Source organism: Chamaea fasciata, unplaced genomic scaffold (genome assembly GCF_029207755.1).
Source record: "Chamaea fasciata isolate MVZ Bird 193981 ecotype frontalis unplaced genomic scaffold, bChaFas1.0.hap1 SCAF_67, whole genome shotgun sequence".
In the NCBI taxonomy this organism is placed as follows: domain Eukaryota; kingdom Metazoa; phylum Chordata; class Aves; order Passeriformes; family Sylviidae; genus Chamaea; species Chamaea fasciata.
The window spans coordinates 368,705-380,959 of NW_027094152.1; the positions used below are offsets into that span (position 1 = coordinate 368,705).

At 58.6% G+C, this 12,255-nt stretch overlaps 1 protein-coding gene across 2 annotated transcripts; it reads right to left on the bottom strand.

Annotated features, from left to right (window-relative positions):
• Positions 1 to 1,369: 1,369 nt before the first annotated feature.
• On the bottom strand, positions 1,370 to 11,144 carry LOC136304279 (metal cation symporter ZIP14-like). Of its 2 annotated transcripts, XM_066207901.1 has the most exons (10): positions 11,098 to 11,144; positions 9,696 to 9,964; positions 9,219 to 9,488; positions 8,929 to 9,115; positions 6,769 to 6,938; positions 6,120 to 6,242; positions 5,698 to 5,883; positions 5,282 to 5,489; positions 4,254 to 4,438; positions 1,370 to 4,023 (listed from the first exon to the last, which is right to left on the bottom strand). In XM_066207901.1, the coding sequence occupies exons 3-10, from the start codon at positions 9,471 to 9,473 to the stop codon at positions 3,877 to 3,879; spliced, it is 1,461 nt and encodes a 486-aa protein (XP_066063998.1). In that variant the 5' UTR covers positions 9,474 to 9,488; positions 9,696 to 9,964; positions 11,098 to 11,144; the 3' UTR covers positions 1,370 to 3,876. The 2 variants fall into 2 exon arrangements, with proteins under 2 accessions (XP_066063998.1, XP_066063996.1); XM_066207899.1 differs by lacking the exons at positions 6,769 to 6,938; positions 11,098 to 11,144 and adding an exon at positions 8,193 to 8,362 and having other exon boundaries at positions 9,696 to 9,778.
• Positions 11,145 to 12,255: the final 1,111 nt, after the last annotated feature.

The window sequence follows — 12,255 nt, forward strand, 5'->3', positions numbered from 1 at the left end:
CAGTGCCACCCCTGCCGTGGGCAGGGACACCTCCCACTACTCCCGGTTGCTCCAACCTGGCCTTGGGCACTGCCAGTCACAGCTTCTTTGGGAATTCCTTCCCAATATCCCATCCATCCCTGCCCTCTGGCAGTGGGGAGCCACTCCCTGTATCCTGTCCCTCCAGCCCCAGTTCCTTTCCAGCTCTCCTGGAGCCCCTTTAGGCCCTGGAAGATGCTCCGAGCTCTCCCTGGAGCCTTTTCCTTCTCCAGGTGAGCACTCCCTGGCTCCAGAGCTGATATTCCTCAGACAGAAAATCTTTTGAGGGAAAGGAAAACCAGACGGTGGTCTGTTCCCGCAGACCCTCCCTTGAAGACGAAGGAGGACAGGTTTAGATGGGATATTGGGAAGGAATTCCTGGCTGGGAGGGCGGTGAGGGGCTGGGATGGAATTCCCAGAGAAGCTGTGGCTGCCCCTGGATCCCTGGGAGTGCCCAAGGCCAGCTGGGGATAACCTGGGACGGTGGCAAGTGTCCCTGCCCATGGCACTGGATGGGCTTTAACCAACCCAAACCATTCCAGGAGTTCCATGACCCCGTCCAGAAAAGTTTGCCGAGGTAACTCTGGTTTCAGGCGTTCAGCAACACACGAAGATTTTACAGCAGAAAAGAGCCCACCCAAAGCCCCCCTGGAAGGGCTGCTGAGCAGGAGCGTGTCCGATGCTCACCGTGACCTTCCTTGCTTAATAAAACATTTTTTTTTTTAAATAAAACACCTCAGAATGTCAAGATTTGGTTTCTTTAGCTGCAACAGGGTTTCTAAAAATTGTGTTTGCCGCTCAGAGCTGGCAGATGAAGAGGGGGGCATGGTGTAGAAAAAAGCAAAAAAGGTGAAGTAGAAAAAAGCAAAAGGGGTGAAGTAGAAAAGTTTGCTTTTTTTTTTTTTCCCCCCTAACGGAGGGTAGGAAAACAAGGACACAAAACACTGCCAGAGAGGAATGTGAGCCGGGGTGGAATCCAGCATCCCACACCTCCCAGCTAAACCAGGGCTGGGCAATATATTTCAGATAAATTAAAATAATAATAATAATAATAATAATAATAATAATAATAATAATAATAATAATAATAATAATAATAAAAAATTAAGGAAGGGTTTTAGTAGCCGCAAAGGCCGTGCCATGCGGGCAGGCTGGGGGTTCTCAGTGCCACCTTCCGTCAGCCGCGCCGCACTGCACAGCCACAGAAATCCAGCTGGAAAACCGGGATTGCATCACCCAGCCCCAGCTCCGATCCTTCCCCTCGGAAAAATTCCTGAGCCAGCAGCGCTCCCACCCCCTCCATCCCCCACCGGCAGGGAGGGTTTCACTGCCCGGAGCGCCCTCCCCATCATTCATTACAGAATATATTTTATTTATGGAATTTTACAAATATTCTGTTACAGTTCACGTGACATTTTAAGTTAACGCTCTTTGTTCCGGCGCGTTCTCTCCTACCGACACCTGAGTTATAATTGAAATACTGAGATGGAACTCGAGCTTCCGACAGGATGAGGGGAAGGAGACACGGATGGAAATCCACGAGGAGCTGGATTTTGGGTGGGTTCCCATCCCTTTCCCACTGGCAGGTGCCAGCCTGCCCAGCCGGGAACAGCAGCTCTCCTCGGTGCCAGGGCAGCCTCGTTTCTCACCCCCACCACATCCCAAATCTCTGGGTTGTATATTTCTCAGGAAATAGGGATAACAAGAAGACATCAGACTGGTGATTCCCACAGCGAATCCTGCCCAAGCCCTGCTCTCTGCCACTTCCCAGGCACAGTCCAGAGGGGACAAACCCCCTGATTCCCCCCCCCGGTAGGCTTTTCCAGCCTGGATGCAGCTCCAGTGCCCCGTGCCCTGCCAGCCACATGGTGTTTTCCAAGTGCTTCCTTGGGAGAGAGAGAGAGGAGAGGGCACCTGTGCCAGTGAAAGGGCTCAGATTTTCCACATCGAGTCAGTCAGCCGGGGCTGCGGCTCTCTCAAGCAAGGAAAAAAAGTCTTTCCAATGCCGCTTTCGTCCTGGAATCAGCAGCACAGGGAATGCCTGCGAGGTGCTGAAGGATCGCCCGAGCCAGCACAGGCCACACTGCTCTGTCCCAGAGGGAAAAGTGACTCAATGGTGACAATCCACAAGAGACAGCACACGGGACAAAGCGGAGCCTGTTTCTCCTTGAGGGGATCACCCGAGGACCGTGGGGCACCTTTGGGTGAAGGGTGATCCCAAAAAGGCTCCCTGCTCCTCCAGAAGTTGACATTTAGGTTTTGGGGAGCAGGACAAAGCCAAGAGCTGGGGGGTGCTGAGAGGAAAAATGCCCAGAGCTGAAAAGCCACCGAGAATGCAGGTGATGATCCATGAGGATCCTGGCAGTGGCAGAGGCCACGGGCTCAGTGACAGCCGTTGGGAGCTTAGGAAGAACATCACCCAGCTGGGAACTACGGGAATTCAGGGATTACAGCGATCCAGCCAGGGTATAACACTGCCGGGGGTGCTGAGCCTGTGCCAGGGGCTGAAGTCCCTCTGATGGGCACGAATGAGACCTGGCACAGCCTCAAGTTTGCTTTCCTCAGGGAGGGGAGGGAAGGTGTGGGAGCCACCACAGGCCACCACCCTGTCACACCCCACACACCTGCACACAGGTGAGGGCTGAAGGAAGACACTTCACAAACACTTCTGAAACACTTGCACATCTCCTCTGTCCCAATCCAGCGCCAAACCACGAGGGATTCCCCTGAATCCACACGGCCACAAGCTCACACCAGGTACAGGATGAGGGGTCTGGAGGCAAAAGGGGTGCGAGGGAACCTCAAGGTGGGCAACCTTATCAATATGATAATAAGTAATTCACCTAGTGAATCTGGGGAACGCCAGCCCGGAGGCAGAGCTGGGAAGTGCCTGGAACACCCTTCTCTGGCTACTCCCTAAGGCTGGGAACACGCAGCCTCAAGAGGTTCACAGTCTGAGTTTTGCATTTAAGAACAGCCCCCCCCCACCCCACCGTGAACCTCAGCACTGTTTAAAAACTGGTGGATGTTCCCAGGTGTCCCTGTGAGCCTGGACACAGCCTGAGGAAAGATCCCTGGGCTGGAGCCTGCGGCCAGGCAGGGCTCTGCTCTCATCCCCTTCTCACCAGCCCTCACGGAGGAGGAGTTGGGATTTGCCCCCAGTTCCAGCAGCATGGACTTGAAGGGGGGTCAGGGCACCCTGGCAGGCTTCTCCCAGCAGCCCAAGTGTCACTCCAACCCAGTTTGGTGTCCTCTGCTCTGAGCACTGACACCCAAAATGTGCTTTAAAACCCCTGCCCTCTTCACCCCGCTCCTGCCAGGGCAGCGTCGGGGCTGAAATGAAGCAAAAGCAGTCGGAGATGATGGTGACATTGTGAACCTCCTCATCCTTGGACAGCACAGCTCTGAGGGCTGGCTGCTGGGGAACACTCTGAGAAGGGTCTGTCCCCATCACACGCCCCCAGAGGGGTCAGGACAGCGTCACGTCCCACGGGAACGCTCTGAACACAATGAGAGGAGCAGCATGGCTGGAGCAGCTCCTGTCTCCCCATTCCATCCTTCCTGGGAGAGGCGAGGAGAGGAGGGATATGACACTGGAAAAAAGTCAGGTCAGTCCTATGGGAAGGGGAATTCCACTCCCCTCAGCCTTAAACCAGGAAAAAAAAATTAAAAATCCATGGAATAGCTTTCAAAGCAATGTCTCTCCTGTAGTGTGACGTCAGTGCCCGCACAGGTACCGTCGTATGTTTGCAGCAGGAAAAGGAAAGAAAAAAAAAGAAAAAAAAAACCCTTTCCCCCCCCCAAAAAAAAAAACCAAAACATGGAAAAACTGGATCAGGGCTGCAGCTGAGGCTGGTCCTACCCTATCTGGATCTGCCCCGAGTACATGGTGAGCAGCACCATGATGGTGAAGCCCGTGAGCAGCCCCGCGTTCTGGATGGCGAAGGTGATCAGGGCGCTGCCGTTCTGCTCGTCCTCCCGGCTCACCTCGTTCATCTCGGGGAACTGCGGGGGGGAAAAGTTGGGATGGCAGGGCTCAGTGACAGCTCCCTCCTTCCTCACCAAACCTCCAGCACCCTCCCATCCCGGGGATTTCAGCCAGGCAAAGCAAAGCAGAGATATCTGCGCGTGCCAAGGGGGCAGAGCAAACCCCACCGGGCCTGCAGGCTGAGGGCAAGCAGAGCTTTTCCAAGGAAAAACTCCTGGGGGCTCAGGATTCGGGGCTCAGGATTTACCATGTCAGCCAGTGCTATGTACAGGAACATCCCTCCAGCCAGAGCGAAGATCCAGTTGGCAGAGAAGTGGCTGCCAGCCACGATGCCGAAGGCCAGGCCCACGTAGCAGCAGCAGGCGGAGATGAAGTTGAAGAAGAGCGCCTGGCGAATGGTCATGCCAGCGTTCAGCAGGATCACAAAGTCCCCTGGGGGAGAAGAAGATGGGAGGATGAGGAGGGAAGGGTTGTCAGCAGCATCGGGACAGCAATGGCTTGAATTCATAAAATCCCGGAATATCCTGAGTTGGAAGGGACGCACAAGGATCAGAGTCCAACCCCTGGACACTCCAAAAATCACAGCACGTGCCAGCTCAAGTGTGGGCTCCCTGTGGCTGCTGGCACTGACCATCACACTGCCCCTAAATGAGGACATTCACACCCAAATTGGCCTCTCCTTCACTGACCATTCCACTGTTCCTAAATTCAGACATTCACACCCAAACCCGCCTGCCCCCTGCACTGCCCCTAAATTAGACATTCACACCCAAACCTGCCTCTCCTTCACTGACCATTCCACTACTCCTAAATCCAGACATTCATACCCAGACTCCTCCCTCAACTGCCCCTAAATTTGGACATTCACACCCAAACTTGCCTCCCACTCACTGACCACAGCTCTGTCCCTAAAACCACACATTCCCACCCAAACCCACCTCCCTTCCACTGACCACTCCACTGCCCCCAAATTCAGACATTCCCACCCAAACCCACCTTCCCCCCTCCCAAACCAACGAGGTATCGAGGGTTTTGGGTTTTTTTTTTTTGTCTTCAGATGCCTCCATCTAAATTTAAATCTCAGACATCATATTACCTCGTTATTTTTAGAGCAGCGATTACTCAGAGCAATTTACAGCCCTCCCTTCCCCCCCCACCCCACACCACTCCCAGCATCATCACTGTTTATTCCACCCCAAAATCCGCCGTTCTGGATGGAAAAAGGAGGGACTCCAGAGCCAGCAGCACCAGGGGCAGGTGCAAGGAGTGACATACCCAGCTCGTGTGGGAACTCCTCGCAGAGGATGGCCACGGAGGTGCTGATGCCCTGGAAGACGGAGACGGTGAAGGAAGCGCCGATGGCCAGGCCGTCGATGAAGTTGTGGAGGCCGTCGCTGAGGGTGATCATCCAGGCCAGCGTCCCGATGTCCGAGTACCTCACCTCCTTCAGCCAGTAGCACGCGCTCTGGGAGGCCTGCAGGTCCTGCCACGGCACCCCGAGACGGGGCTCAGCACCCAGGTGGGGATCACTGATCCCTCCTCCAGATGGGAAAACCACCCCGCCCCCCCCGCGTTCGTTAAATCCACAGTTTACAGTTTTGTTCCCACCGCACGCAGAGAATTCGGGCTGCGGAGTTGCTTTTAACTGACAGGTGGGATTTTGCCACAGTCCCACGGGATGAGGCGCTCACCTGGACAGAGAGGGAGCCCACCACAGCCTTCTCATCCCCGGAGGGGGGCTTGCACTCCAGGTCGTTGGTGATGTGTGGGATCATGTGGTCCAGGTCCCCGTTCTGCAGTTTCTCCGTGACCCCCTCCTCCCGGTCCTTCTTGGAGGGCAGAGCCTCGGGGCCGTAGTGGCTGTGCCCGTGGTGGTGCTGCAGGATCAGAGGATTCAGGGCTGTCGGTCATCCTGAAATTCCTCCTCTTTCCCACCCTGCCATCCCGATATTCCTGCTCTTTTCCACCCCACCACCCCGAAATACCTGCTCTTTCCTACCCCACCATCCCAAAACTCCTGCTGGTTCCCATCCCTCCACCCCGATATCCCTCCCGTCCCTCCATCCTGAAATTCCTGCTCTTTCCCACCCCACCATCCCCTGCTCTGCCTCACCTGGTCCTTCTGCTTCAGGAGCATCTTCAGGATCTTCTCCGTGAAGAAGAAGAGGTAGAAGCCCCCGAACACCACAGCGGATTTGGAAACGTAATAATCCTCCTGAGGGTTGAATCCAAACGCCTGCAGGCAGGAGGGGACAGGGGAGAGGATGAGGAGCAGGCCCTGGCAGTGTCCTTCATCTGCCTTTGCCCCTGGGGGTGACACTGGAGGGGTGACACAGCTCTGAGCTCTCTCTGAAGAGCAGCTGCTTTGGGGACAAGCTCAGGAAACACCTTTGTGCACCTTTAATCCCCCTCATTCCCTCATCCAAGCCGGCTGTGCCCCAAGGCGTTGGATCCAGCACCTGCACTGGGGCAGGGATGCCAAAACCAGGCTCCGCTCTGCACGGGGCACCTGCCTCCAGGGCTAGAAAAAGCCAGAAAAGGCAATAAAACAACGATTCTCTGCTTGAAGCAGACCAGGGATCTCCCTGGGGCAATTCCCTTCCAAACTCCAGCTCCGAGGGGCTTCCAGCCCTCCATACCTCACTCTGGGCTCCCCTCCGATGCTGCCTTCCCCTTCTGCAGCCAGCGAGCACCCAGAGAAACAGCCCCAGAGAGAGAGAGAGAGAGAAAAGCCCAGCCAGACCCACCAGTCCTCTCCCTACCTCGGGAATGAGCTGGAAGAGGGCGTTGGAGTAGAGAGTTCCAATCGCCAGAGCTATGAAGTAGAGGAGCAGCCGCTTGTAAAAGGTCTTCTTCATGAAGGGCACCACGCTGGCTCCCACCAGCGAGCACAGGGAGATGACGGAGACGCAGAGGAAACCGTAACCCCAGACTGGCAGAGCCAAACCCACCCCGGGAGACAGGAAGGGACGAGATCAACGTGGGGACGGGCAGGGAAGGAATCCACACCGACAGGGCAGAGAGAGGAGGGAGGGAGGGAGAGAAGAGGGACATTCATTAGTGATTGCTGTTCATCTGGCGCCACCTCCCAAAGGGTGAACCCGGCGCTGAGCGGCTTTGGGAAAAGTTTGGGAATCTCAGTTGAGTTTGGGCAGCCAGGCTGCGTGTCCCAGCCAGCCCCTGGCTCTGCTCCGTGGGTCATTCCCAAGCCACAGAGCGCCCGGGTCCCCCGAGCAACCTCGTACGCTCCATCCCTGCCCTGCAGCCGGTCCCTGCTGGGATGTTCCAGGTGCCAGCAGGGCTGGAGCGTAACTCCGGCATTTCAATTCCCGGCAGATCAGGAATTAGAGGCACTCAGTTTCAAATAAAAGTTGCAGTTCTGGAGCTGAAAAGGAACCTCGGAAAAACATCCCACCGCCAGCACGGATGAGGCGTTCGCTGCCTGGCAGCAAAACAGGCAACGCCAGGGTTTGGAAAAAAAAACCCGCTGGAATTTTAAGGCTGGACTGTGCCAAATCTGGCTCATCCTCTGAGGATGCACCTGGAGCACGTTCCAAAGGTTTCCAATCCAGGTGGATTTATTCAGCTCCAGAACGGCGCAATTACAACACAATTAATGTGCGACATTTCTGTCGGTCCCGTCGGAGCACCAGGAAACCTCGTGGAAGCCAGAACCCTTGTGGGAACATCGGGCTGGGAAACCAGGTAGGGGGGGAAAAAAAAAAAGGCAACAAAAGGATTTGTAAAAGTTGGCTGACTCCAGAGGAAGCCAGTGCTTCTCCGGGCTGTTCTCCATGCTTTTCTATGGATATTTGATAATATTTTCATGGATATTTCACATTCTTTTCCCTCCGGATCATGCCAGTAGCGCTGCCACAAGCGTGGCTGAGCCCATCCCTCCAAGGGATAAACTCCTGGATGCACAGAGCAGGAGCAAACGCATTCTGGCACACATTCACATGCGTTCTCCCAGCACATTCCCACTCCTCAGACATGGCGGGGACAGAGGACACTGAGGGTTTCCTGGTGCTCAGAGAGGTCAGAAAAGCCCTGCGGAGCCCCTTGAGCCAAGCCCTGAGCCTCGGGTGACGAGGGGTCGGATCGATTCGGCGGGGTGGAGGCAGAGAGGGCGCCCAGGGGAGCTGCCCCTGGAGACGGGAGGAGAGGCAGGGACGTTCTACCGCACCTCTGGGATGAGCTGGAAGAGCGCGTTAGAGAGCAGCGTGCCGATGGAGAGCGCGATGAAAAACAGGAGCACCCGGCTGAAAAAGGCCTTCTGGGAGCACGGAACGATGAGGATCCCGAGCAGGGAGGCCACGTTAATCATGGACACACTGAGAAAACCAAAGCCCCACACTGCGGAACGAGAAGAAACGAGGGCCAGACATTACCGAGGCTCTCGGAGAGCCCGGCCTCGGGCAGGTGGGGAAGGCTGGCTCCAGGGCTGCTCCCCGCGCTCCGGATGCTCCAGCTGTGACAAAACCGTCGTGTTTGCTGCAGGGAAGGTGGGAATGGAGCCACCAGGTTCCTTGGAAAAGGTTTTCCCGAGCTGGCCCCAGCGTGGGAGAAACCAAGCTGTGCTCAGGGCAGCTGATCCATGACCTTGGGAATCGCTGGGACCGGGATAGGCGGGAGCTGGGTGAGCATCTGCCGGCGGCTGGAGGCCAGCGGGTCCCTCCAGGGGCCAGGTCACCCCCTCCCACCCACAGGAACTCCCAGCAGAGTCCCCTCCTCATCCAGCCATCCCGGAGGCACAGAGCTTATCCTGGCAAAACCACACCACGGCACGATCCACGGCGAGGAATACTCGGTCAGGATTCCCAGGGAATTCCCAGGAGTGGGAACTGGCTGTTCCTCATGTCCCCAGGCTCCGTGCCCAGGCCCAGGCAGTGCCCGTGGGCCCCCCCCAGCACCCCAATTACCTTCAGCTGAGCTGGGCCTGCTCTCCTCTGTCTGCTCGTTCTCCTCATTTTCCAGGTTCTCGGAGGCGCACGCCCCCGACTCCAGCTGCTGCAGGATGGTGGGGCAGAACTCCTTGAACTCGCTGTGCCCCACAGGGGAGCCCTCGCTCAGGTTGTGGATGGCAAAAAGCTCCACGGAGCTGAAGCACTGTGGGGGGAGGGAAGGGACAGAAAGGTGCCTTGAGATTCCCACAGCTCCGCAGGGAGATTTTGGGGATCCACAGGGAGGTTTTGGGGGGTCCCCTCCTTACCCGGGAGAGGTTCAGGCGCTGCTGAGGTGTTTGGGAGACGTTGGCGTGCCCCACTCCCACATCCAGGCGGTTCAGCAGGGCTTTGAGCTGCTTCAGGCTCAAGGTCTGGCTCTCCCCGTAGCGCTGCAGCAGATCCTGCAGGAAGGAGGCTGCAGACACGCCGGTGCTGTCCCTGCCCGCCCGGACCCGCGGGCAGGGGAGGAGGCAGAGCAGCAGGAGCAGGCAGCAGCTCCGGGGGCCCGCGCTGGGGATCATGGTGCCTCTGGGATGCTGGGAGAGAAACCACGCTGCCGTTGGGTTTGGCATTCCCAGCGCTCCAACTGCGGCTCCTCCACCCCGCCGATGGATTTATCCGCAGGGAAACGGGGGAACAGCGCTGGGAGCACCCAGATCCTGAGGAGGACTCAGTATTTTTCCACAATCTTTCCATGCAAGACCACCCCCTCCTCCTCCTCCTCATTGTCCACCCTCACTCACCGTGGGGGGCTGCCAGGACACGGCTCCCGGGGGCTCTCCAGCTCCGCAGCACCTCGGGGACCCTGGGAAGAGCAGGATGGTCGGGAAGCAGGCAGGGCTGCACCGAAATCCAGCTGTGCCAGCCCCAAATCCAGCTCTCCGGGGGGGTGAGGAGTCACGTTCCGGCCCTCGGCCACGCGTGGGTCCCCTCGGTGACACAAACACCTCCAGGACTTCAATGCCAGCGCTCGGAGGAACACGGGAGCCCCGGGGACAGAGGTGGCCTGTTCCTGAGGTTATAATTTAACCAGGATGATTACCATGAACCGAGTGCTTCCCTGCTCTAACTGGAGGTGCCTTTATAGTGTTTGCCCAGAATCAATCCTTGCCCTCTCTGCCCCTTTCATGTGTGCCGGGAATTGATAAAAGAGGGGTGGCAGAGCCCCGGGGTGCAAAGGAAGGGGCTCAGGGAGAAGGGGGGGAACGCCAGGCACGACCTGCACGTCCACCCTGGGAGCTCCCCCAAGAGCCTGGAGCTCAGGCCACCTCCCTGGAAAAGCTTCCCTCAAAGGTGGATGGCAAATTTGGGATGTGCAAGGAGAGAAATAAAAGTCTGCTGCCTCCGTCAGTGCAGCAGCCATCCCGATCCCAGTGTGGGGCTCCAGGTGCACCTCCTGATCCCCCTGGCTCCCCTTCCCAGGGGCTCCTGGTGCTCCTGACCCAGCCCTGGATATCCCGCAGTGCCTGGCCTGTGCTGACGGCTCACAGGCTACAGTCTCTTCCAAAAACCAGGACGTTTTTGAAGCCTGGCCAAGCAATTGTTCCAAAAATAACCTGGGGCCAGGATTTCCATGCCAAGGGGCTGCCGGGGAACCCGCAGGACCCCGCTCCCCATCCGGGACCCCGCTCCCCCTGAAGGCTCCCACGTTCCCACAGGTTTTACCAGCTTACCACCACTTTGTGAGCTTTGTTCTCCGGGAGGTTTTAGCCTCCTCCTGCCAGGGCTTAGCTCGGATGCTTTGACTTAACCCCTCTCCTCCCAAAACAAGGGAAGGAGCCCATCCAGAGCGGTGCTGGTGCTGGGAACACCCTGCTGGGTGGGGGGACCCGAGGGAGCTCTGCCTCTTCAGCATCCCCCAGCGAGCCCAGACCCTTCCTCCGCCTCCCTATCCCAAATCCACCTTTCCAGGTGGCTCCTCCTGGGCTGCACGGGACATCCAGGCTGCTCCCTATCCCAAATCCACCTTTCCAGGTGGCTCCTCCTGGGCTGCACGGGACATCCAGACTCCCACAGGTGCTGGCACAGAGCCCACCGTGCCAAAGGTTTGTCCCGGCTGGCCGCACGTCTCTTTGGCTGCCCTTCCCAGCCCAGTGCTCCCCGTGTCCCCGACCCCGCCGGGAGCCCGTCCTGCCCCCTGCACACCGATGTCCCGGGCCCTTGCCAAGGCACGCAGCTCTCTCCGCTGCCAAAATCCCTGCCGGGGGTTTCTCCCAAAGCCGGGCTGAGCCGGATACGCCCAGGGTGGAAAACCGGACCTCAACTCTCGCCCAGCTGCCAAAGGAAAGCGCTGAGCGGGCAGAGCCGGGCAGCGGCCGGAGCTGCACGGGCTCGCTCCGTTTTAGGGCAAAACGAGGTTGGAGGAGCCGCCCCTGGGGAAGAGAAGGGCCCAAAGAGGGACAATCCCGAGGGGCTCCGACCTGCTGGAATCCCAGGGCAAGGCAGGAGGGTGCCGAGCACACCCAGCCCAGCGTCCCGGGACAAACGGGATGCGGCAAACACCAAAAAAAAACCGCCGACCCTCGCCATCCCCAGCGCCAGCTGCGGTACCCCCGGAGCCCCCCGGCCTCCTGCTCGCTACCTTCAAGGGCGTCCTTCCACCGGGATGCGCTCCCGGAGCCCGGAGCCAGCGCCTGACCTACTTTATCGCTCCTCGGGATGGGGCACGGGGACAAACCGCTGCCACGGGAAGGGACCGATGCCCGGGGAGGGATGTGGCCGGGAGCGATGCCACGACAGCACCGGGCAGCTCCCAAGGCCGGGCAAACCCTTTCCCAAACTCCCCGGGCTTCACTTCCCGGAGATCCTCGATCCCGGCCGCTATCCCCACGCGGATCCCTCCCCCCGTTCCGAGCGGGAAGGTGACGCCGGGAATAAGAACCGCTGGCACGGCCGAGCATGACCCCGGCGACGTCAGCCCCGCGCCAGCCGCTCCGCGAAATCCCGCGCGGGGACGGCGACAGCGGGCTGCCGCAAACCTGGACGGGAGGGAGGGAGGGAGGGAGGGAGGGGGACAGCGGGGACCCCCCCATTCCATCCCCCCCCGGACCCGTCCTGCTCCTGCCCGGGCGGTCAGAGCCAGCGGCCGCCGAGCTCCTTCCGGAGCAAACGCCGCTCCACGTGTCCTGCGGCAAGGAGCGTTTCCAGGAGGAGCAGGGAAGGTTTTCCATGACCTGCGGCTCGTCCCGGGGCCGGCAGCGGGCACGTTCCTGGGTCAGGGACACCCCTGGAGCCTCCGGACGGTTCTGTCCGCTCCTTTCCCGTGGCCCCAGCCCGCAGGCCCGGGGGCGGGCAGATGGGCAG